The sequence below is a fragment of the Hypanus sabinus genome, chromosome 11 (assembly GCF_030144855.1).
Source record: "Hypanus sabinus isolate sHypSab1 chromosome 11, sHypSab1.hap1, whole genome shotgun sequence".
Lineage (NCBI taxonomy): Eukaryota > Metazoa > Chordata > Chondrichthyes > Myliobatiformes > Dasyatidae > Hypanus > Hypanus sabinus.
In genome coordinates this window covers 12,558,582-12,585,467 of record NC_082716.1, presented here as the reverse complement: position 1 = coordinate 12,585,467, position 26,886 = coordinate 12,558,582, and the positions used below count along the sequence as shown (strand labels likewise).

At 42.7% G+C, this 26,886-nt stretch overlaps 2 protein-coding genes across 4 annotated transcripts in view; both read left to right on the top strand.

The window, feature by feature from the left end:
• The window catches only part of miga1 (mitoguardin 1), a 180,542-nt gene extending 166,218 nt beyond the window's left edge, over positions 1-14,324 (top strand). The window contains exon 17 of the mRNA XM_059983781.1: positions 14,264-14,324. Within this exon, the coding sequence (XP_059839764.1) occupies positions 14,264-14,309 (46 nt within the window). The 3' untranslated portion in view covers positions 14,310-14,324. The remainder of the gene's footprint in view (positions 1-14,263) is intronic.
• nexn (nexilin (F actin binding protein)) overlaps positions 1-26,886 on the top strand; it is an 81,236-nt gene that overhangs the window by 23,808 nt on the left and 30,542 nt on the right. For 2 of the 3 annotated variants that reach the window (XM_059983779.1, XM_059983777.1), the window contains exons 2-3: positions 14,727-14,814; positions 25,499-25,690. In XM_059983779.1, coding sequence (XP_059839762.1) covers positions 14,788-14,814; positions 25,499-25,690 — 219 coding nt within the window. In that variant the 5' untranslated portion in view covers positions 14,727-14,787. The remainder of the gene's footprint in view (positions 1-14,726; positions 14,815-25,498; positions 25,691-26,886) is intronic. The other variant, XM_059983778.1, reaches the window with a different exon arrangement.

Sequence of the window (26,886 nt, the reverse complement as noted above, 5' to 3'; positions counted from 1 at the left end):
GCAACAGGCAGTGAAGAGGGCAAATGGAATGTTGGCCTTTATTACAAGGGGAATTGAGTACAAGAGCAAGGATGTCCTTTTGCATTTGTACAGGGCCCTGGTGAGATCACACCTGGAATATTGTGTACAGTTTTGGTCTCCAGGTTTAAGGAAGGACATTCTGGCAATTGAGGAAGTGCAGCGTAGATTCACTAGGTTGATTCCTGGGATGGCAGGGCTGTCTTACGCAGAGAGATTGGAGAGATTGGGCTTGTACACACTGGAATTGAGGAGATTGAGAGGGGATCTGATTGAAATGTTTAAGATAATTAAAGGATTTGATAGGATTGAGGCAGGAAATATGTTCCAGATGTTGGGAGAGTCCAGTACCAGAGGGCATGGATTGAGAATAAGAGGTCAGTTATTTAAAACAGAGTTGAGGAAGAGCTTCTTCTCCCAGAGAGTTGTGGAGGTGTGGAATGCACTGCCTCGGAAGACGGTGGAGGCCAATTCTCTGGATGCTTTCAAGAAAGAGCTAGATAGATATCTGATGGATAGGGGAATCAAGGGATATGGGGACAAGGCAGGGACTGGGTATTGATAGTGAATGATCAGCCATGATCTCAGAATGGCGGTGCAGACTCGAGGGGCCGAATGGTCTACTTCTGCACCTATTGTCTATTGTCTATTTCTAGCATAGGCAGAATCTCTTGTGTTTTTGGGTTCATGGGATAACTGGTCGCGGGGGGGTGGGTAATTGGGCGACGCGGGCTCACAGGGCTGGAGGAGCCTGTTACCGTGCTGTATCTATAAATAAAATAAATAAGTAGAACACTGTGGAAATAATACTGAGGCATTTATGATTGTTCAGTAAAGCAACCCTCACTGCATCCAACAGAGAACAGTAAAACTGAAAGATGCATCAAGATTGAAGCCTATTTATTGTCATACACTTGTAAAGCAGAATAAAGTGACTGTTACTCTGGATCTGATGCGCATTTAAAAAAAACTCTAAGCATGAAGAACATAAAAAATACAACAAATATAAATATAGAAGCAATCCTATAAAACACAACTGTTATATATGTAGACTGATTAAATGTACCTAAAGTGATGCTAGGTGATGTGTATGTAGGGGTGGTGAGATGGGTTAATGGGAGGAGCCTGGTGACTTGGGGAAAGTAAGTGTTTGAGTATAAATCTTACCTGAAGATCTAGTGCAGTACTTCCCAGCAATGGTCGTTTTGGGACCTGGTATTAACTAAAGGCTTGTTCTGATATGTAGGTCAGTGCATAATATTAGACACCTTTGTTCATCTACTTTGCTCACCTAATTAGTAGAAATTAGCTAAGGATGTGCATAAGGATTCAGCTCTACTTGTGTTGGTCTAAAATTAATACTTCAGTGAAAAAATGAACGAGATTTTATAGCAAAGGCCTGTAATCCAAAGGATGTCAAATCAAGTTGTAACTTGATAATATTAGCAGGTCTTTGTATAATCCATTGGTAAACCTTAATGCTTCTAAGTCAGCAGGTCATAGTTTTGACAGTGGCACGGTGGTGTGGTGGTTAGCACAACACTTTACAGTACAGGCAACCCAGGTTCAATTCTCACCGCTGCCTGTAAGGAGTTTGTATGTTCTCCCTGTGACCATATGTGTTTCCTCAGGGTGTTTCAGTTTCCGCATAAAATCCAAACATGTGTCGGTTGGTAGGTTAATTGGTAGTGATAAATTGTTTCACGATTAGGCTAGGATTAAATCGGGTTGCTGGCCGGCACAGTTTGAAGGACTGCAAGGGCCTATTCTACGCTATATCTCAATAAATAAATATGTCTGACACTGTTGTGGTCCTAATTTCCACTAATATTGCAGTGCAGCATTGAAATAGTGCCTTTCAACATTAAACTGAGTACTGGCTAACTCTTGCAAAAAATTTTGTTATTGAATACAGCGTGGAATGGGCCCTTTTGTCCTCTTGAGCCACACCACCCAGCAGCTCCTTATTTAATCCCTGACTATCACGGGACAAGTTACAATTAAGCTGCAACTGGTAGGTCTTTGGACAGTAGGAGGAAACCAGAATACCTGGAGGTAACCCACACATCAACTCTTCTGGTAGATGTGAAAGACTCTATGACATTAATTGATGAATATGGGATCTCCTGCAGTAATATGGCCAACATTCCAGATCTTGCTTGCTATTTATAGAGTCCTAGAGCAACACAGAGTGGGGAACTGTGGAAAAGACTGTTACTGTCCACCTTATGTATGTGGAATCTTTGTGTTTAAACTGACTGGTATTTGCAGAACAACAATGACCATATTTGGAAACAATCTACTCGAAGTTTCAAACTATTTCAAAGTGCATTTATTATCAAAGAATGTATAAATTATACAATCTTGAGATTGGTCTGCTTACAGGCAGCTGCCTGCTATTGACCAGTTCTGGACATTCTTAGGATGTGATTATTTCTCCTTTGGTTTTAAAAAAATCTCTTCCCCGTTTCCTCCTCTTCTATTCCCCACTCTGGCCTCTTACCTCCTCTCATCTCCCCCCCCCCCCCCACCCTGGTGCTCCACCTTCTTCCCTTTCTCCTATGGTCTACTTTCCTCTCCTATTAGATTCCTTCCTCTCTAGCCCTTAACCTTTCCCACCCACCTGACCTCACCTATCACCTTTTAGCTTGCCCTCCTTCCACTCCCCCAAATCCTTTTATTCTTTATCTTCCCCCTTCATTTCCAGTCCTGAAGAAGGGTCTTGGCCTGAAACGTCGACTGTTTATTCACTTCCATTGATGCTGCCTGACCTGCTGAGTTCCTCCAGCGTTTTGTGCATGTTACTGTTGAAATGCAAACTTTGTCTATTCTAGCTTTTCATTGTTTGCTGATTTAGAGACTCTACCATCCACAAGCACTACCTCACTCTTCCTCTTTTTCTCTATTTATTAGAACATGGTAAATTTTAGCCCTGATGAAGGGTCTCAGACGGAAACATTGACTGTTTACATCGAACAGTCCAGCACAGGAACAGACCCTTCAGCCTACAGTGTTGTGTTGATTCAATTAAATTAATAATCAAATGGGCCACCTGACTAATCCCCTCTGCCCACACAATGTTGGTATCCCTTCATTTCCCTAACATTTATTTGCCTATTTAAACATCCCTTAGAAGTCTCCAAGAAGTCTACGACTAACTCGGGCAGCACATTTCGGGCACCCACCACACTCTTTATTTTCTCCTCTAGATGTTGCCTGACCTGCTGAGTTGCTCCAGCATTTTGTGTGTGTTGCTCTGGATTTCTAGCAACTGCAGAATCTCTTGTGTTAGTGACTTTTATGCCTTGGACCGTACCGCAAACACAAAACAACAGATTTCATAACATACCTGAGTGATAATATGATCTACTCTCCCCTCCTATCAGATTCTTTCTTCTCCAGACCTTTTACCTTTCCTATCCACCTGGCTTTACCTATCACCTCCAGCTAGCCTCTTTCCCCTCCACCTCACCATTTTATTTTGGCATCTTCCTCCTGCTCCCCAATCCTGATGAATGGTCTTGGCCCAAAATGTCAACTGTTTATTCATTTCCTTAGATGCTGCCTGACTTGCTGAGTTCCTCCAGCATTTAGTGTGAGTTGCTTAGTGATCAGGAACCTGATTCTGACACTGGCACACCCACAACTTACAAGTAGGATATCACAATAACTAGAGGGCTCCACCTCCCTGTATCATTGGACTACATGTAATCTGTTCTATTGCAATTATTTTTTTGGCAAGCTTTCTGTAGTTTGAAAGTTTCAGACTGTGTGATAAACAACGTGCATGTCGCATAGCATAGCATGTGTGTGGTATGCATTGGATGGTCTATTGAAAATAGCACAGAGTATTGGTACTGTATACATGCTGTGCATGTTACTGTGACGTATTGCATAAGAGCATGATTGTCATGTTAATATTCATATAGCATCTATGGTATAATCATGCATTCGGCTTGTGTGTGTGAAATAGTATTATATACACTCAGTGGCCACTTTATTAGGAACTGGTTAATGCAAATATCTAATTAGTCAACCATCTGGCTGCAGGTCAATGCATAAAAGCATGCAGATATGATCAAGAGGTTCAGTGGTTGTTCAGACCAAACATCAGAATGGGGAAGAAAAGTGATCCAAGTGACTCTGACCACAGAATGATTGTTGGTGCTGGACAGGGTGGTTTAAGTATCTCAGACACCGATGGTCTCCTGGGATTTTCATGCACAATGGTCTCTGGAGTTTATGGAGAGTGGTGTGAGAAACAAAAAAAACAATGAGTGGTGGTTCTGTTGGTGAAAACTCTTTGATAATGGGAGAGGTCTGGTGACCAGGAAAGGAGCAAGAGGTCCAGGTATGATCTCCGGAAAGCCATCTCACAGATGAAGTGGCATTTCCAGACTAAACTTGTTTCAGCGAAGCATGCTCAACAGTTTTGGCAGGGCTTGAATGCTATCACCCCTTATAAAGTTATATTGAGCAACAAGACGACAGATGAGCTCAAAGCCTTCTGTGCTTGCACTGACTGACAAAACATGGAGGAACCATCACAAGCTTCCACAGCCCCTGATGATCCTGTGATTTCAGTCTCTGAGGTGCGAGCAGCTTTCAGGAGGGGGGACCCACAGAAAGCATCCAGCCCAGATGGGGTACCTTGCCAAGTACAAAAAAACCTGTGCTGATCTAAGAATTTAACCTCTCGTTTCAGCAGTCTGAGGTGTCCACCTGCCACAAGCAGGTTTCAATTGTACTGACACCTAAGAAGAAAGTGGTAAATTGTCTCAATGACTATCGTCCAGTAGCACCTGCACCAACAGTGATGAAGTGTGTTGAGGGGTTGGTGATCATCAGCTCCTGAACTTGGATCCATGCCAATTTGCCTACTGAAGCAAAAGATCCACAGCAGATGCCATCTGATTGGCTCCTCACTCAACCCTGGAACATCTGCACAGCAAAGATGCATACATCAGGGTGCTCAGCATTCAATACTATCATCCCCTCAAATCTAATCAATAAGCTTCAAGACATGGCCTCAATATCTCCTTGTGCAATTGGATCCTCTATTTCCTCACTTGCAGACCCCTGTGGATTTGGATTGGCAACAACATTTCCTCCACAGTCTCCATCTGAACAGATGCAGCTCAAGGCTGTGTGCTTAGTCACCTGCTCTACTCACCTTACATTTATGACTGTGTAGCTAAGCACAGCTCCAATGCCATATTCAAGTTTGCTGATGACACCACTGTCATTGGCCGAATCAAAGGTGGTTAAGAATCAGCATGTGAGGGGTATTGAAAATCTGGCTGACTGGTGCCATAACAGCAACCCGTTACTCAATGTCAGCAAGACCAAAGAGCTGATTATTGACTTCGGGAGAAGGAAACCAGAGGTCAATGAGCCAGGGGATCAGAGATGGAGAGGATCAGCAACTTCAAATTCCTCTGTGTTATTATTTCTGAGGACCTGTCCTGGACCCAGCATGTAACGTCAATTAAGAAGAAGGTATAGCAGCACCTCTACTTCCTTAGGAGTTTGCAAAGATTTGACATCTAAAATTTGACAGACTTCTATGGATGTGCAGTGGGGAGTATATTGATTGGCTGCATCATTGCCTGGTATGGAAACACCAACGCCCTTGAATGTAAAATCTTACAGAAGGTAATGGATACAGCCCAGTCCATATCAGGTAAAGCACTCCCCAAAATTGAGCACATCTACATGAAGCGTTGTTGCAGGAAAGCAGTATCCACCTCAGCAATGCCCACCACACAGAATATGTTCTCTTTTCACTGCAGCTATTGGGAAGAAGGTATAGGAGCCTCAGGACCCACACCACTAGACTCAGGAACAGTTACTACCCTCTATTATCAGACTCTTGAAGCGGAGAAGATAACTTCAGTTGCTCCATTTTGAAATGTTCCCACAACCAATGGATTCACATTCAAGGACTCATCGCCTCATGTTCTTTATTGCTCACTTATTTATTATTACTACTACTTTTTGTATTTGCACAATTTGTCTTTTGCATGCTGGTTAACCACCCAAGTTGGTGTGCTCTTTCATTGATTCTATTATGCTTATTATTCTATTATGGATTTATTGAGTATGCCCGCAAGAAAACGAATCTCAGGGTCATATATGTTGACATGTATGTACTTTGATAATAAATTTACTTTGAGCTTTGAAGTCAGTGGGAAATGGCCAGACTGGTTCCAGCTGACGGGAAGGTGACAGTAACTCAAATAACCACACGTTACGTGATGCACAGAGGAGCATCTCTGAACACACATGTTGAACCTTGAAGTGGATGGGCTTCAGCAGCATATCAGTGGCCACTTTGTTAGGTACAGGAGGTACCTGTCAAAGTGGCTACTGAGTGTATTGTGCCTGGGATGGTAATTATGTAGTACAAAAAAATAACTAGTATGAAAAGTTTTACTATTTTAACAACTTGCATTTGTGACATTATTGTATCCTGTGTATAATGCTTGAATGTGTTGTCTCACAGCGTTCTTCTTCTTAAGCTCATCACCCCTACTGGGCATAGGCCGCTGACAGGAGTTTACCAGAGTCCTCGGTCCTGGGTCAGTCCTTCATATTGTCCCCAGATGTAGCCCAGCTTCTAGATCCTTCCTCTCCCAGGGATGAGGACTTTGGAGCTTCTGGTGGCACTTCAGTAGCTCTGGGTTTTTACAGGATGAGGTTGTGAGGTTGCTGTCAGCTGTGAAACTATGATCTAGCAAACGGGACTTAATAACAAACAATTCGACATTAACAAAGTTTAAGAACTTGCACGTCTATTGCATGTCAGTTCTGAAAGCCTTCTGCAGCTATGAATTATTCTTGAAGTGTTGTGATGTAGAAAATATTCCTCATCTTGGGAAGGATGTACAAGCTTTAGAACGGTGCAGAAGAGATTTACTAGGATGATGCCTGGATTAGAGAAGTTTTCTTATGAAGATAGGTGATTGAGTTTGGGCTTTTCTCTTCGGAGTGAAGGAGGATGAGAAGTGGCTTGACGGAGCTGTACAAGATGATAAGAGGCATTGATAGAGTGAACAGCCAGTGACTTTTTCCCCAAGGCAGAAATGGCTAAAACAAGTGGGGACAATTTCAAGGTGTCTGGAAGAGAGTATGGTGGGGGGGGGGGAGGGGGGAGTTGTTGAGGTAGGTGTTTGTGAAGAGTGGTGGGTGTGTGGAATGTGCTGTCGGGCGGTGGTAGAGGCGGATACATTAGGAACATTTAGGAGACTCTTAGGAACATGGATCATCAAAAAAGGAGGTCAATATGGGAGGGAAGAGTTGTATTGGTCAGCACCTTATCTTGGGCTGAAGGGCTTGTACTGTTCTGTGTTCTAAGTTTAACAATACATGCACAGCAAGCTCCCACACATCAGCCCCTGTGAAATTGAGGGATCAGTATTGGATTGGAGAATGTAAATAATTTGTGTGTTTTTTCCTAAATGTGCTGTGGGATTTCATTCTGACTGACCGACAGAGCAACAAGGGGTAATGTCTCACCTGAGGGCAGTACCTCTGATGAAGAAGTTGCCCTTTGCCTTTTCTGATTCTGATGGATGTCAAGGCTCTACCAACAGGAGCTCTGGGTGAAAAAACAGACTCAACCTGTTCGGAACAACTCCCCCCTCTGCCATCAGGTTTCTGAATGAGTAACGGAACCATGATCACTATTTTTCTGCTCTCTTTTTGCACTTATTTAAAAATATTTTTACTATAATGGTCCAGTATATTTTATGTATTACACTGTACTGCTGCCACAAAATAACAAATTTCGTGGCATATGTCAATGTTTTTAAACTGATTCTGATTCAGGGAAGGAAATGAGCCCCGTCCACCATTGTGTCTGTCTTGCTCCACATTCAAAAGTTTCTTTCCCACCATCCATTTCTCCACTATCCAGGCCATGCTCTCTTCTCACTGCTGCTTGGGTCCCTCACCACTAGCTTCAGGAACAGTGATTACCCCTCAACCATCAGACTCCTGAACCAGCATGGATAACTTCCCCTCACCTCAACTCAGAACTGACTCCACGACCAAAAGACACACTTTCAATGACTCTACAACTCGTGCTCTCAGAATTATTTACTTGTTTTATTTTGTATTTATACGGTTTGTCTTTTGAACATTATCTGTTTGTTCGTCTTTGCTATGTATGTGACTTTCATTCAGGTTTGTTGTCGTCCGGTTGTACATATAAACAACCTGATGAAACGACGTTTCTCTGGACCACAGCGCACCCACAATGCATATATCACACATAGTACATAAAGCAAAATATTACCAAAAATAAGTTAATAAGCTATGATTCAAATTGCATGTAGTGTGCATCACCAGTAAACAGCTCACTGTCCTAATAATGAGATCTCTGTGGTGGCAGAGTATTCATTAGTCTGTCATCCTGAGAGAGGAAGCTGTTACCCATTCTAGCAGTATTGATTAATTCTATTGTATTTCTTTGTACCTTCTGTGAATGCCTGCAAGAAAATGAATCTCACTGTAGTATATAGTGACACGTATGTATGTTGATAATATATTTACTTTGGATTTTGAACATCCTGTGATTTCCCTTCTACATAAGCACCTCTTGTGCCCTCTACTGTCACTTGCGTACATGGTTAGGGGCTGTGCAGTAGAGGGGGAACTTGACAAGTCTCAGCCCCAGCACTTTCCAGACAAGGGGAGAAAATTGGAGAAAACATACCCTTGCATCTCAGCAGGTTGAAAGATTGTGAAATGGTTCCAAATGCCTTTGTGTAACGGAGTTGGAACTAAGAACACTGCGAATCAAAAGCTGTTTAAAATGCAGCCTCCAGTCTGGACTCAGCCTGCGATCAGTTTGAGGTCTAACATTCCTCAGTGTTGTGTTGCAAAGGAATCTGAATTGCCTTCTGGACAGGAGCTTATCCTGGCTACGTCAATACCACACATTCCAGAGTTCCAGGCATCTGGTGGATATGTGAGACAGGATAAAATGAGAGAGAGAGAGAGGGAGAAAGAAAATAAAGCAGGAAATCCAAGCAGGAGAAATAGAACTTTGGCTGAGCTCCCAAATCAAATGTAAAGGCCAAAGATCTGACACGGAGAAATCTCCTCCTTGTTATATCCATTAGTTACTGCTTAGTTTAAATGGTTTCCCTCCCAATAAGTCTGATGTGGGTGTTAAACAGAGTATTTAGAGCTCAGTCTACGATTGTTATAGATGCCTGCCATGGCTACAACCCGCCCTGTCCAAGCCAATTCTGTCCTTTTTCCACTGGCTTTACACATTTTTCTCCACCATGTATTGGAACCAGAATTATTATTGTCACATGTACAGTGGAAGAGCTTGTCTTGCATATTGTTCATACAGATCAAATCATTAGACAATGTATTAAGCTAAAACAATAGTGGTGCAGAATAGTGTAACAGCTGCAGAGAAAGTGCAGGTAAAGAGCAAGATATAAGATCATAATGAGTAAGTTGTGAGGTCAAACATCCATCTTTTCATACCAGGGAACTATTCAATAGTCTTATAACAGTATTGATAATGGGAGATGGGATGTTAAGTTGAAGTTGTATGACACATTGGTAAGAGCTGATTTGGAGTATTGTTAGAATAGTGAAAAATTAATTTTTCACTATTCTAATATTCTATTCATTTTATGTAATTCTCTTAAAAATTAATAAATAAATAAATTGGAGTATTGTGTGCAGTTCTGGTCACCTACCTACAGGAAAGATGTAAACAAGGTTGAAAGAGTTATAGAGAAAATTTACAAGGATGCTGCCCGGTCTAGAGCACCTGAGTTATAAGGAAAGGATGAATAGGTTAGGACTTTATTCCCTGGAATGTAGAAGATCGAGAGGAAATTTGATAGAGGTGTACAAAATTATGAGGGGCATAAAATGGATAAATACAAGCAGGCTTTCTCCACTGAGGTTGGATGGGACTACAGACAGAGGTCATGGGTTAAGGGTGAAAGGTGCAAAATTTGAGGGGAACATGAGGGGAAACATCATCAGTCTGAGGATTGTGATGAATGTGGAATAAGCTGCCAGCATAAGTGATGCATACAATCTTGATTTCAATGTTTAAGAGAAGCGTGGATGGGAGGAGTATGGAGGGCTATGGTCCCAGTACAAGTTGAAAGGACTAGACAGTTTAAATAGTTCAGCACGGATGAGATGGGATGAAGGGCCTGTTTCTGTGCTGTACTTTTCCATGACTATGATTAACAGTAGCGTCGAAGATGTCCTTGAGCCTGGTGGCTTTTGTATCTTGTACCAGATAGGAGAGGGGAGAAGAGAGCCTGACTGGGGTGGGTGGGGTCTTTGATTATACTAGCTACTATACTGAGGCAGCAGGAAGTATAGACAGACTCTACAGAGGGGAGCCCTGTTTCCGTGATGTGCTGAGCTGTGTCCGCAACACAAGTTATCCAGTTCCCTCTTAACCCTCAATGGAATCTATCTCTGTGATTTCCTGGCAGTGCATTCCAGATTCCAACAACATTGGAATAATTTTGAACCCAGCTGAGGCCAGACTCTGCTTTATGAGGTTTCAGTATAACTTTGCCATTCTGATAGTGCCTGTGGGATCTGGTCTCCCCTGTAGACCCATTCACTGCGCCTTGCTTCCTGTGCACCGGGTCAGGTTTGGGTTTTTATTTAAGTTGTCTGTTATATGCTTGTTCCCCCATGAATGTTTATTCCTTTCTCCATGGTGACGAGGCTGTGTTTCTGCCGCGCTGGAGTGAAAACTGGGGATTGAGGCTTGGCTTTGGGCTCAGCTTCTTCAGGAGTGGATCTGGGACTCGTTCTTGTTGGAATATTGCTGGCTTGCTGCTAGTGTTTGCAGTGTTCTTATTTTCTCTCTTCTCATCGGTGTTTTAATTTTCTTTGGGTTTTTTTGATTTTTAAAAAAAAAGTTTTTAAAATTGGGTTATTTTCAGTTTCTTGCTTTGATAATAAATATACATTAAATCTTTGGTGCATGGATGTTGTCCTGGAGCCATGTTTCTGCAAGAACAGCCTACAGCAGTTCCTCATATCACGCAGTGCAGCCTCAGTTGAATGAAATCTGGCTTGTCTCTCACTGAGTGAACACTGGAGAGCAGCACCAAAGGGAAGGGCCGGCTTCAAACCCAGCATGGAATCCCGTAGCACACGGCTATCTCCAGCATTTCCTTCCTTGGCAGCCGGAACAGGCAGTCCCAGTCTCTGCTCTTTATTTCCCTGTATTCCCACAACCCTGCTGGTCTCTGTCTTGTGTCTGTTAACTCCTCTTTGATTCTTTTACTATTTGGCAACACCAAGGGACAGTTTACAACAACCAATTAAACTTAGGAGGTGGTAGGAAAAGCTCTTGTCACAGTGAGAATATAGTCTCCACATGGATAGCACCCAAGGTCAGGATTGAACCTATATATCTGGGCCTCTGAGGCAGCAATACTAACTGCTGCACCATAGCATTGCCATGGCAACTATGAACACAGAACAGTGCAGCACTGGAACAAGCCCTTCGGCCCACAATGTTGTGTCAAATTGATTAAGTTAGTAATTAAATGTCTAACTGAGATAGTACCTTCTGCCTGCACAGTATCCATATCCCTCACATTAATGTACCTATCCAAGAGTTTCCTGAATGCCCCTATTGTTTTTGCCTCTACTACCACCCCAAGCACCCATCGCTCTCTGTGCTTAAAAACCAAAAATAGCTCTGCACATCTCCTTTGAACTTAACTCCCGCATACCTTAAATGCAAGTCCTCTGGTATTAAGTATTTCCACACTGAGGAAAAACATTTTGTCAACACTCGGTCATCATCATTATGTGCTGTGTTGTATGATGTGGGCGATCATAATCTCATAACAATGAGTGATCTTGGCAAATTTTTCTACAGAAGTGGTTTGCCATTGCTGCCTTCTAGGCAGTTTCTTTACAAGACAGGTGACCCCAACTGTTACCAATAATCTTCCGAGAATGTCTGCCTGGCATCAGTGGTCCTATAACCAGGACTTGTGATGTGCACCAGCTGCTCGTGTGACCATCCACCACCTGCTCCATGCTTCACGTGACCCTGATCAGGGGCTAAGTAGGTATTACACCTTGCCCAAGGATGACCTGCAGGTTAGAGGAGGCGAGGAGTTCCTTAAACCTCCGCTGGTAGAGATGTATCTCCACCCTGCTACCCTACTCTGTGCCTCTCATAATCTTATAAACCTCTATCAGATCTCCCCTCAGCCTCTGCCGCTCCAGAGAACACATTTGTTCAGCCTCTCATTATAGCACATGCCCTCTAATCCAGGCAGTAACCTGGTAAATCTCTTCTGCACACTGTCCAAAGCCTTGACATCCTTCATATGATGGAGTGATCAATACTACAGATGCAGCCTAACGAGAGTGTTGTAAGGCTGCAACATAATTTCCCAACTCCTGAACTCAGTTTCTCAACTAATAAAGGCAACTAGGCCACTTGTCTTCTTAACCACCCTATAACATATGTAGCCACTCACAGTCACTGTGACAATGCTGTGTAGTCACTACTTAAATTAAGGGGTTACACATTTAAGAATGGGAGGGGAGTGGATTTCTTTTTCATAGAAACATAGGAAATCTACAGCACAATACCGGCCCTTCGGCCCACAATGCTATCCTGAACATGTACTTTAGAAATTACCTGGGCTACCCATAGCCCTCTATTTTTCTAAGCTCCATGTACCTATCCAAGAATCTCTTAAAAGACTCTATTGTATCTGCCTCCACCACTGTCGCCGGCAGCCCATTCCATGCACTCACCACTCTCTGCATTAAAAAAAACTTACCCCTGACAACTTCCCTGTACCTACTTCCAAGCATATTAAAATTGTGCCCTCTCATGTTAGCCTTTTCAGCCCTGGGGAAAAACCTCTGACTATCCACACGATCAATGCCTCTTATCATCTTATACAGCTCTATCAGGTCACCTCTCATTCTCCACTCCAAGGAGAGAAGGCCGAGTTCACTCAACCTATTCTCATAAGACGTGCTCCCCAATCCAGGCAACATCCTTGCAAATCTCCTTTGCACCCTTTCTATGGTTTCAACATCCTTCTTGTAGTGAGGTGTCCAGAAATGAGCACAGTACTCCAAGTGGGGTCTGACCAGGGTCCTATATAGCTGTAACATTACCTCTCAGCTCTTGAACTCAATTCTACGGTTGATGAAGGCCGATACACTGAATGCCTTCTTAACAGAGTCAACCTGCGCAGCAGCTTTGAGTGTCCTATGGACTCGGACTCCAAGATCCCTCTGATCCTCCACACTGCCAAGAGTCTTAGCATTAATATTATATTCTGACATTCTATTTGACCTATCAAAATGAACCACCTCACACTTACCTGGGTTGAACTCCATCTGCCACTTCTCAGCCCAGTTTTGCATCCTATCAATGTCCCACTGTAACCTCTGACAGTCCTCCACACTATCCACAACACCCCCAGCCTTTGTGTCATCAGCAGATTTACTAAACCATCACTCCACTTCCTCATCCAGGTCATTTATAAACATTACGAAGCGAAGGAGTCCCAGAATAGATCCCTGAGGCACACCACTGGTCACTGACCTCCATGCAGAATATGACCCATCTACAACCACTCTTTGCCTTCTCTGGGCAAGCCAATTTTCGATCCACAAAGCAAAGTCCCTTTGGATCCCATGCCTCCTTACTTTCTCAATAAGCCTTGCATAGGGTACTTTATCAAATGCCTTGCTGAAATCCATTTACACCACATCTACTGCTCTTCCTTCATCAAAAAATTCACATCCTCAAAAAATTCAATCAGGCTCGTAAGACACGACCTGCCTTTGACAAAGCCATGCTGACTATTCCTAATCATATTATGCCTCTCCAAATGTTCATAAGTCCTTCTTCTCAGGATTTGCTCCACCAACTTACCAACCACTGAAGTAAAACTCACTGGTCTGTAATTTCCTGGGCTATCTCTACTCCCTTTCTTGAAAAAGGGAACAACATCTGCAACCCTCCAATCCTCTGGAACCTCTTCAGTCCCCATTGATAATGCAAAGATCATTGCCAGAGGCTGAGCAATCTCCTCTCTTGCCTCCCACAGTAGCCTGGGGTACATCTCGTCTGGTCCCAGTGACTGATCCAACTCTCTCCGATAGCTTTGAGACTTTGGAGTTCTCTTTCTCAAATGGTGGTGAACACACTTCTTCCAATTCTTTTTTTTTCCACCTCGATAAACAGAATGAAAAGCCAGTGTGGCTGGATGGGATGCAGAAAGTCGATCTGATCATCTGCGAAGTTGAGTTCCGGAGAGGACTCGGGGCCCGTGTTACACATCAAGTCAAGCAATGTCTGTGGAAAGAGACATAGAATACTGCTGAAGGGGTTTCAACCTGAAACACTGAATCGGTTGTTCTTCCACAGATGCTGCCCTGACTGGTTGAGTATCTTGGGCATTTTCTGTTTTTATTGTAAAGTTATATGATCTTTCCTGAAGTTTTTATAACAATTTAACAGCTTTTCTGACCTCTTCCCCATAGTACAGTAGATCCAGTCTGGATTTGAAAAAGTAAACCCTGGGGTTGCTAATCGATTTCTGTAGCCTCATGATTCACTGTCTCATGGACAAACAGCTAAACCTGTGGATGAGTTCATGTTGATCATGTTGGAAGTGTGATCACAGCAACATCTCATTTCTCTGCAGGTCTGAGGTGAAGGTGCGTCCAATTTAACTGAAACGAGCCTGTCAAGAGCACGAAGCAGCCATGACTGATGTATCCAAGAAAACCGAGGTGAGTCTGTGCCTGACCAGTACTCATTTCTGGAGACTGTAACTTGTGCTCTAATGTTTAGGGAGAAATCAGACCAGAAGGGCTTTTCTCTCTTTGGAGCAAAGGAGGATGAAAGGTGAATTGATAGTGGTGTACAAGATAAGAGGCATAGATCGAGTGGACAACCAGAGACTTTTTCCTCTGGGCAGAAATGGTTAATACAAGGGGACATAATTTTAAGGTGATTGGCAGAAAGTATAGGAGGGGACGTCAGAGGTAAGTTTTTCTTACACAGGAAGTGGAGGATACACAGAATGCACTGCTGAGGTAGTGGTAGAGTCAAATATATTAGGGACATTCAAGAGATTCTAAGATGGGTACATGTATGATAGAGATTGGAGAGCTATGTAGGAGGGAAGGGTTGGAGTCAGTTGAAAGTTTTGTCACAACATTGTTGGCTGAAGAGCCAACAGTGTTCTATGTCCTAATTCCCCTTAATAATATTTAAATACTTTTGTACTTGAGTGTGAGCTTTGCATGCTGAAATTCATAATTCTCTTTCTGTAACGCTACCTTGTAATCTAAAGCTGTCTACTAATTGTGTTGGGACTCTTGTTGGTACTGACAATGACAGGATGATGAAAAACAGTAGATTACCAGGGTGACGATGATGGAACATTCTAGGTTACTGGGACGATGATGATGGAGTGTTGTGGGTTACTGGGGCAACGCTGACGGAACTTTGTGGATTACTGTGGTGACGATGATGGAATGGTGTGGTTTACTGGGGCAATGATGATGGAACGTTGTGGGTTTTAAGCATTTAAGTGATAGGCAGGAGGGAGTAACCAGAGAACAGCTAATCATCTCAGTCACAACCAGAAGAACTTCAGATGGGGGTGGGGGGTCCTGAGGGAAAAAAAGCTTTCCACTCAGGTATTGGGGGGAGCTGGAACCCGCTGTCTAAAAGGGTATTGAAGGAAGTACTCTCAGCATATTAAAAAAAAGTTGGCTTCATAAGCGCTTGTCGTTACATAATAACGAAAGGGGGGAATGAGATTGCTGCTAATCTCTTTTGACTAATGCAGACACTGAGAGACAAATAGTCTCCATCTGTGCAGAAAACAATCCATTCATCAAGCCGGATACTACAAGCCATTTATCAAGTCCCAATATTACCTGTCAGATTGAGGTGACTTTTTGGCAATTGATGAGAAATGTAACTGGACTTCATTCAGACTCCAGTCCAAAATTAATGTGATCACAGTCCTTCGAGAACATGTCTGATTCTTGATCAAGCTCTCTTGTAGTCTTGTAACGAACCTTCTCTGTGTTCTTGCAGTTCCTGGAACAGTTACAGAAATCCCCTAAATGGTAGATATAGTGCAGAATGAATGTTTTTAAAATCTGAATCAAATGCTGAAATTTAAGGCATTTATTGTTCCGATGCCAATCCTCTGAACCTGATCACCTGCACATTGGGATCTTAGATGCTGGCTGCATCAATGGGGAATGTCTTGGCCTTCATCAATCAGGAAATTGTGTACAGGAATTGGAATGTTAAAGTTGTACAAACCGTTGGTGGGACCAAATTTAGAGTTTTATCTGGAGTTCTGGTCATCAATATTATCTGTAAACTTGAATGAGTGTAGGGAAAATTTAGGGAATAGGTTCAGACTTTATTCCTTGGAGTACAGGAGAGCGAGAGGACATCTTAGCTATCAGGAGTTGGGATGTTAAGCTGAAGTCGTATAAGGCTTTGGTGAGGCCTAATTTCCAAGTTCAAAGTACATTTACTATCAAAGTTTGTTTACATTATACAACCTTGAGATTTGTCTCTGAACAGGCAGCCACAAAACAAAGAAACCCGAAAGAACCCATATAAAAGACTGTCGGTCACCCAATGTGCAGGGGAAAAAACAGATTATGCAAACACTGAATGCAAGCAAATAAGGTTTTGGACTGAAATCCCCATTTGGAGTACTGTGAGCAGTTTTGGTCGCTTACTACAGGAAGGATATCAATCAGTTTGAAAGAGCAGAGAGAAAATTTTCAAGGATGTTTGCAGGACTCAAGGATCTGAGTGAAGGGAAAAGGTTAGGACTTTATTCCCTGGAGCGTAGGAGAATGAGGGGAAATTTGAAAGAGCTATACAAAGTTACGTGGTATAGAGGGAGGGTAAATGCATATAAGCTTTTTCCACTGAGATTGGTTGAGACTAAAACTAGAGGCCATAGGTTTAGGGTGAAAGGTGAAACATTTAAGGTCTATCAGAGGGAAACCTCTTCACTCTGCTGAAGGAGCAACCAATGGAAGTGATAGATGTGGGTTCATTTGTATCATTTTAAAAAAAAGTTTGGATAGGTACACAGATGGGAGGGGTCAGAGATGGAGACAGAGAGCTTGAGAAAGGGGAGAGTGGTGTCAAGAAGTGGACCATGTGAATCTAAGGGCAGGGTAAATGTTGGAGGCAAAGTTGATGTAATTGACGAGCTCAGCATGAGTGCACCAATCAGTCATCGATGTAGTGCGGGAAGAGTTCAGGAGCATTACCAGGGAAGGCTTGGGACATGGAATGTTCTATGTAGCCAATGAAATGGCAAGCATTGCAGGTGCCCATAGCTACCCTTTGAGTTTGCAGAAAGTGGGAAGAGCCAAAGGAAAAACTGTTGAGGGTGAAGACCAGTTCTGCCAGACGGAGGAGGGTGGTGGTGGAGAGGAACTGCTTGGGCCTTTTATTGAGAAAGAAGCGGTGAGCTTTAAGGCCTTCTTGATGGCGGATAGAAGTGTATAAAGAATAGACATTCATGATATTACTGAGGTAGTCAGGACCAGGGAATTTAAAGCTAGCAAGGAGATTGAGAACACATGAAGTGTCACAGATCTAGATGGGAAGCAACTGAACCAAGGGGAATGATGAAAACTAAATTGTGTTTGACAGATTTGCTGAAATTATTTGACAATGTGACAGGGAGATTTGATAGATAGGAATCTGTTGTCATGCATTTAGATATCCAAAAGGCACTGGTACATGTTAAAGTCCTGCAGGATTCAAGATTGTTATGTGTCATTTCCAGTACACAAGTGTAAAGGAAAACAAAATAATTGTTACTCTGGATCCAATACAGTACAAAAAAATACACACTAAGCTGAAGAACATAATAATAATAAAAAAGCACACAATAAGTATAAATATAAATACATAAGATAGTTTATACATTGTATGTCCATAAGGTGACACAAGGCGCAGGAGTGTCTGTACAAAAGGTGACTGACAGGAAATGATGGTGTGTGGAGGGTGGGTTAGCGGTTGGAGGTGTTGATTGGCCTTGTTGCTTGGGAAAAGTAACAGTTTTTGAGTCTGATGGTCCTGGCATGGACGTTACGTAGCCTTCTCCCTGATGGGAGTGGGACAAACAGTCCGTGAGCAGAATGAGTGGGATCCTTCATGATGTTACTGGCCTTTTTCTAACAGCTTTCTGTACACATGTCCTTGATGCCAGGTAGGCTGGTGCCAGTGAAGTGTTGGGCAGTTTTGACTAGCCCTTGGAAAGCTTTCCTGTCTGTGTATTGAAGGATGTGTGTTAGAATAGATTGAAAACTGTCTGTCTGAGAAAGCAGAGTTACAAACTAGTGACTTCCTTCTAGTCCCTTTTAGACTAGAAGGTGGTAACTAGTGGTGTATCACAAGGATCAGATCCTGGTCCACAAGTGTACACTATTTATTCAATTCAAGTTTAATTGTCATTCAAGCATACATGAACACCCTTGAATCCAGCCAAATGAGACCGTATTACTCCGGGGCCAAGGTGCAAAAGACAGTACAAAGTACACGTGCCAAAGTACGAGATAGAAAGCATATAAAATCCAGACTCAAGTCACAATAAAGCTCGTCTTCTACCAAGTGAACAATGGGGGTAGCGCTGACTCAAGCCTTGGACGCCCCTGGTGGAGTGCACTGGATCCAATGCCTCTCTGCTGGCAGCTATAAACAGGCTGATCATCAAGGAATGAACCTAGACCTAGAGAAAGGAACAGTATGTAACATTTCCAGAATTACTGATGGATACAAACATAGGCGGAAGGCCACACTGCGCTAAGGATATTGTGATTCTGCAAAGGGACATGGATAGATTTAGTAAGAGGACAAGAGGGCGGAAAATGGAGTTTAACGTGGGGAATGAAGAACTCCAGAGTATAGCTTTAAGGTGAGCGGAGAGAGATTTAATATGAATTTAAGAGGTGACTTATTCACCTGGTAGGCGGTGAGTCTTGAGCAACACACAAAATGCCAGAGGAACTCAGCAAGTCAGAAAATGTCTACGGAGGGAATGAGACTCTGGAGAGGAATGGGGAAGAAACCAGAATAAGTTAAGGGGAGGAGTACAAACTGGTGGGTAATGGGCAAGACCTGGTGAGGGGAAATGAGGTTGGGAAGTTGGAGGGCATGGGTTTAAGGTGAGAGGGGAGATATTTAATTGGAGTTTGAAGGGAAGCATTTTCACCCAGATGATGATCAGTATATGGAATGAGTTGCCAGGGGAAGTAGTTGAGGCAGGTATATTCGCAACATTTAAAGGGTATTTGGATAAGTACATGGATATGAAGGGATATGGGCCAAACAGGGACAAATGGGACTAACTTAATTGGGAATCTTGGTCAGCATGGACTTGATGAGCCAAAGGGCCTATTTCCAGGCTGTATGACTCTTAGTATGAGGCTGTACACTTTGGTAAGACAAATCAAAAGGCAGATGATATTCCAACTAGGTGTAGAATATAAAAACAAGCTGAGCTGACTTACAAACTTCCTCCAGCATTTTGTGGGTCTTTGTTCATTCTGACACCTCTCTCCCCTTTCTCAATCTGTCTCCGTTTCTGGAGACAAACTGTCTACTGAAGTATTTTTAAAAACCTACTGATTCCCATGGCTATCTTGACTATACCTCTTTCTACCCTGCCTCCTGTAAAAACACCCTTCCCTTTTCAAAGTTCCTTCTTCTCCATTCCATTGATTTCCAGGATGAGGTTTTCCTTTCCAGGACTTCAGAGATGTTCATCCTCTTCAAAGAAAGGGGTTTCCCTTCCACTGCCATTGATATTACCCCCACGAACATCTCCATTTCCCAGACATCCACCGCACCCCATCATCCTGCCGCCTTAACGGGGATAGAGGTCCCCTTGATAGACCACCCCATGAGCCTCACATCCAGCACCTGATTCTCTACAGCTTCTGCTATCTTCAACAAGATCTTACCATCAAACACATCTTTATCTGCTTCCTGCAGGATTGCTTGCTCTGTGATTCCCTTGTCCATTTGCCCCTCCCCACTGATCTCCCCCATGGAACTTATCCCTCCAAGTGGAGGGAGTGCTGCACTTGCCCATTCACCTCCTCCCTCACTTCCATTCAGGGCACCAAACAGACCTTCCAGGTGAGGTAACACCTCACTAGCAAATCTGTTGGGGTCATCTACTGTATCAAATGTTCTCAATGTGGCCTCCTCTAAATTGGTGAGACCTGAAGTAGATTGGGGGACCACTTCGTCAAGCACCTCCACTCCATCCTCAAATAGCAGGATTTCCCTGTGGCCAACCGTTTTAATTCCAATCCCCATTTCAATTCTGACTTGTCAATCCAAGCCACTCTCCTCTCCCATCAACCCTTTACCTGACCACGTATCAAGTCCTAGCTGCTTACTTCATCCCTTCCCTCACCCATCTGGCTTCACCTATCACCTTCTAGCTTGTATACCCCCACCCCCTTATTCTGGTTTCTTCTCCCTTCCCTTCCAATCTTGATGAAGGGTTTCTGCCCGAAGCATAGCCTGTTTATTCATTTCCATAGATACTAGAATTCCTCCAGCATTTTGTATGTATTGCTATACAATGCTGAGGCTTTATAAGGCATTGGTCAGACCGTACTTGGAGTATTGTAAGCAGTTTTGGGCCCTTTATTGATGAAAGGATATGCTGGCATTGGAGAGTGCCCAGAGAAGGTTCACGAGAATGATCCCAGGAATGAAAGGTTAACATATGCGAAGTGTTTGATATCTCTGGGCTGGTACTCACTGGAGTTCAGAAGAATGAGGGGAAAATCTCATTGAAACCTATTGAATATTGGAAGGCCTAGATAGAGTGGGTGTGAAGAGGGTATGTATTATGGGGTGGGGGGTGTCTAGGACCAGTGGGGACAGCCTGAGAATACAAAGAAGTCGCTTGAGAACAGAGATGAGCCAGAAGATGGGAAGTCTGTGGAATTAATTGCCACAGATGGCTGTGGAGGCCAAGTCATTAGGTATATTTAAAGTGGAGGTTGATAGGTTTGTGATTAGTAAGGGTGGCATAGATTATGAGGAGAATGGGGTTGAGAGGGATAATAAATCAGCCATGATGGAATTGTGGAGTAGCCTAGATGGGCTGAATAGCCAGATTCTGTTCCTACAGTATGTTTTATGGTCTTGTGGTCAAAATGGGAAAAGCTTGGAAGTGAGTGAAATATGTACAGAGCGGTCCATTGTATGAATCATAAAGTTAACAGACAGGTCCAACAAGTAATTAAGGAGGGAATTGGTACTTTGACCTTCATTGCTCAGAGTTTGGGGTTTAAAAATAAATAATTAGGGTTTGATGTAACTGTATGTGATGCTGACAAGGTGCCGCTTGAACACGCTGGGGGTCCATTTGTCTAAAAACTATTGAGGAGGCAGTACAAAGGAGATTCACCAGACTAATTCCTGCAGCTAATAGTACGATAAGGTTGCCCTGTCCAGACACGCCAGGCAGTATGGACCAGTTTTAAAAAAAGAAATGAGAGGCGACTTTGTTCAAATGTATCAGGTCCTAAACAGACCTGACAATAGAAGTTGTAGTGGTTTCATTATTGGAAGTATCTTGATGAAAGGACAAGACTACAAGATCATTTCAAACTGAGGTGCATAGGAATTTCTTCTGGAGGAGGGTGGTGAATCTCAGTGGGTGATGGAAGTTGGATCATTTGAATTAAAGTAGAGTTGGATAATATTTGATAGGTTGAAGAACATAGGGGTGTGGAGAAATGGCATATGTGAGGGGTATGGAGCTAGTATGGATCAGTCTTGATCATAATAAATGGTGGGGCAGGATCAAAGGGATTGATGGCCAACTCCTGTTCCGACTTTCATATGTCCCCTTTCAGAGACCAGATCCTGGCAGAATGGACAGTCTAGCCTCTCCACAGCATGTATGGATCTCCAGGCAGCAGGGGAGATATTGTTTGTTGCAACATCTCCCAGTTTTGATGCAGCTTATTTTTCTCCATGAGGGAGAGCCAGTCACATAGCACAGAAACCGTCCCTTCAGCCTATCTGATCCATGCCCATTCAATCTCCTCCTCATTCTTTACTGCACAGTCAAACAAAAATATGTATTATATATATGAGGTTACACATTCTGAACAGGTTACTAAAGAGCCAAAAACAATACCATAAAATTTAGTGCAAATGAAAACGGCCTTACGGATAACTATTCCTGCATATTTCCTATTTGGCAGAACTGGTGTGTTTCCAGAAACCACTGTAAGTATCGGCCTGCACCCAGGAGACCCCGCCTTACATAAGACACTTTCGGGAACCCCTTGTACAAAAATATTTGTCCTTGGTCTCCAGATTTAACCGCTGGCTGGAGACATCTCAAATAGACCTCACTGAAGTCAGCTAAACTGTACTGGTGGCAGAAAAGTGACACAGTATTGCTGGCTGGTATTCAGAGGGAGTGCTTGAGTCCTGGCTAGGAGTTTCATTCTGCGTCCTGGCCCTTTGATCTAGAGTTGAGTTCAAATTCTACTTTGGCAGCCAGGAATTTTAAACATAATGAAATATTTGGTCAATTCATTTATTTAAAATGAGTTTATTTGCCATGTGTACATCAAACCACCGGTTGAAATGTGTTGTTTGCCTTGAGAATGTGCCTGCAAGTGCTGCCATCCTTTTGGCCCCAACATAGCATGCCCATAACTTACTAAGCCTAACGTACACATCTTTGGAATGTGGGAGGAAACCCAGGTAGTCATGGGGAGAACATTGTTACAGACCGTGGCAGGAATTGAACCCCCATCCCACAGCCTGCACTGTAAAGCATTACGTTACCGTGCAGCCCCTCAGTTTTTTGTGACGTGTGATGTGCCTTCCATACAGATCACTTGATCAGGTCAGTACCTAAAGGTACCACAACAATCAATAATGATGCAGAATAAATTGTTATTGTTGCAGTTACAGAGAAAGTGCAGTACAGACAGACAATAAGGGGCAACGCTATGACTAGGTAGATTGTGAGCTTAAGAGCCTACCTTATCATACTAGGGAATGTTCAGTCGTCTTTTAACAGTGGGGTAGAAGTTGTCTTGCAGACTGGTGCTGTGTACTTTCAGACTTTTGTATCTTCTGCCTGATAGTTGGGGGTGAAGAGAGAATGTCGGGGGTGGGGCACATGCACACAGAATACTGGAGGAACATAGCAAATGAATGGCTGACATTTTGGGCTGAAATCCTTCATCTTTCCTGGAAAGGAAGAGGGCAGAAGCCAGTAAAAGGTGGGTGGAGGGAGAAGAGGAGGAGTTTCCACGCACTATAAAAAATGAAGGCATGTTGGGTCAATCCCACCGCGTACTTGGCAGACTCCAGTAAAGCACCCTTGTAAGTGTTGGCGCCATGTCCGCACAGGACAGTGCAGTCTTGATCTAGAAGGTGAGAAGTTTTTAAACAGAGAGATATCGGAGGAAGATGTTATTACAACATTTAACAGACTCTTAGACAGGAACTTGGATATGAAAGGGGTGGTGGGTCACAGGCCTACTATGAGAAAAAGGGTTTAGAGTAGATAGACATCAGGGTCAGTATGGATTAGGTGAGTCTTAAGAGCATAAGACATAGGAGCAGAATTAGGCCATTCGGCTCATCAAGTCTGCTCTGCCATTCCATCATTGCTCATTTATTTTCCTTTTCACCCCCATTCCCCTGCCCTATCCCTGTAACTTTTGGTGACCTTACTAATCAAGAACCTGTCGGCTTCTGCTTCAAATATACTCAATGACTTAGCAGACCGTTCATTCGATATTTTCATATGAATTAATTTGGCCTTTTCCAGACCTTCTTTCTGCTTATTCTTGTTCAGGTATGGAGTTCCGGAGTTTTTTTGACACTTTCATATACTTATAAACTGTTATTATTGCCCATGTTAGTTTAGTTTAGTGTTTTTTTTCTCAATATATATTTTTTTTTACATATTTTCAATTTTTTTTTCTTTTGACGATTATTTTTGTTTTTTTTCATATATAATTATATAGACCTGATTGATTAATGTACTTTTTTTTAATAGGATATTATTATCTTATTACTAATGCAATTTCAAGTCTATTGTATTCATAACCTATTCATTATTATGTTATGTTTTTTATATATATATATATATATATATATATGAAACTCAATAAAAAGATTGAAAAAGAAAGAAAGACTTAGCCTACACAGCTGTCTGTGGCAATGAATTCCACAGATTCACCACCCTTCTGGCTAAAGAGCTCATCTCTGTGTTGTTTTGATCTATGATGATATGAGGTCCAGTGGCAAGCTGAGCAGTGGCTGGAGAATACTTCAGGATCAGGAACAGGAACTCTTTGAAAGTATTGACAGCTTGCTGTCAGATTCACATTGGAGAATTTATGGGCTAGACCATTAACAATGCATTAATTGTGAAATGTGCTAGTAACCAGAGCATTTTCCAAACAATCACACCTAGCACTGTGTGACTAATTTGCTTGAAAACTCCTCTTCCCTCTTGGAGTACCACTTGAATTCATTAAATCAGAATTGGATCTATTTGGACTGACTTGCATGAATTTAGATATTCTCAAACATCAGAACTGCTAGAGAGTAGAATCAGGTTTAATGCCACCATCGGCATAAGGCGTGAAACTTATTAACTTTGAGGCAGCAATGCAATGCGATACATTGTTCGGCATGGACTAGAAGGGCCAAGATGGCCTGTTTCCATGCTGTAATTGTTATATGGTTATAATAATAGGAAAAAGAACTGTGAATTACAGTAATATATATAATAGTTAAATTAAATAAGCAGTGCAAAAATGGAAACAAGAAGTAGTGAGGTTTATGTGTTCAATGTCCATTTAGAAATCAGAGGGGAAAGAAGCTGTTTCTGGATCGTTAAGTGTCTGCCATCAGGCTTCTGTACCTCCTCCCTGATGGTAGCAATGAGAAGGCATATCTTGGGAGATGGAGGTCCTTAATGATGGGTGTGCCTTTCTGAGGCATTGCTCCTTGAAGATGCCCTGGAAGATGTGCAGTAATTTCTGGAATAAATGGGTGGTGATAAACAAAGGTGGATTAGTGGGAGGTCAGAGGAGGCATCAGGATTGTAGTTATTGGTAATGTGTATACTTGGGGTTGTCTATTAATCAAAATATTATTAAGCAGAACAATTATTGCCAGATGAGGCTGTTGAGATATCAGGTACATGACTATGGAAGAAAATTTAGAGATAATTTCAAAGTAACAATAGAAAAAGAGTTAATAATTCAGAAGTCAAAAACAATGCTGCTTCATTCTTTGTGTTCTTTATGATCAATTCCACATGTTCTTCCTTGGTTTGTTTCCTTCAATTATCTGTTTTTCTTTTTCTGTCCATCTGTCTCTCTCCTTCACCCTCCATAGAGACTTCTATCTGCATCTAAAACTGTTCATAAGTCATATGTGCCTAAGGTGGGCAAGGGTGATGTTAAGACTAAGTTCGAAGCCATGCAGAAAGCACGGGAGGAAAGAAGCCAGAGGAGAACCGGAGAAGAAAGGAAGAGAAGGAACGAACAGTATAAGAAGGAGAAGGAATGGACAAAGATAAAACAGGAGGTCACCAGCCTTTAATTCGTATTTGCTTTACCATTGCCTGCATCCTAATGGGCTACATAGAGCATAGGACAGTGCAGACTCTTCAGCCCATAATGTGTGTTAACCTTCTCTGGAATAGATCTAGCCCTTCCCTCCCATGTAGCCTGCTATTTTCCTTTCATCCACAAGCCTATCTAGGAGTCTCCTAAACACTCCTAATGTACCTATCTCTACTATCACCCTTGCAGCACATTCCATGTGCCTACCACTCTGTGTATTTTTTTTAAAAACCTACCTCTGACATTTATCCCCTCAATAAATTTCCTTCAATCACATTAAAATGATGCCCTCTCACACTAGCCCTTTCCGCACAGGAAAAAGGTGCTGGCTATCCATTCTATTACTCCCTCTTATCACCTTGCACACTTCTATCAAGTCAGCTCTCATCCTCCTTTGATCCAAAGAGGAAAATCCTAACTCACTCAACCTATCCTTATAAGACATGCTCTCCAATCCATGAAGCATCTGATAAATCTCCTTTGCACTCTCTCTAAAGCTTCCACATCCTTCCAAGAATGAGATGACTAGAACTGAACACAATATTCCAAGTATGGTCTAACCAGAGTTTTGTAGAGCTGCAACACTAGCTCATGGCTTTTGAACTCAATCCCCTAACTAATGAAGGCCAACACGTCATATGCCCTCTATGCCACCCTGTCAACCTGCTTTGAGGGATCTATGGACATGGAGCTGAAGATCCCTCTGTTCCTCTACACTGGCTCTGCCATTAACCCTCTGCCAATTGGGGGACCACTTCATCGAGCACCTCTGCTCCACCTGCCAAAAGCAGAACTTCACTGTGGCCAAACAATTTAATTCCAATTCCCATTCTGAATGTTGATCTTTTCTCTCCTCTTGTGCCAAGATGGGTCACCCTCAGGGTGGAGGAGAAACACCTTATATTCCATCTGGGTAGTCTCCAACCTGATGGCACGAATATCAATTTCTTCCAGTTTTAAAAATTAGCCTCCCTTCTATTCCCCACTCTGGCCTCTTATCTCTTCTCACCTGCCTATCACCACTCCTGGGGCCCCTCTTCCTTCCCTTTCTCTCATGGTACACTCCCCTCTTCTCTCAGATTCCTTTTTCCCCTGTCCTTTACCCTTTCCACCCACCTGGCTTCACCTATCACCTTCTAGCTTTCCTCGTTTTCCCCC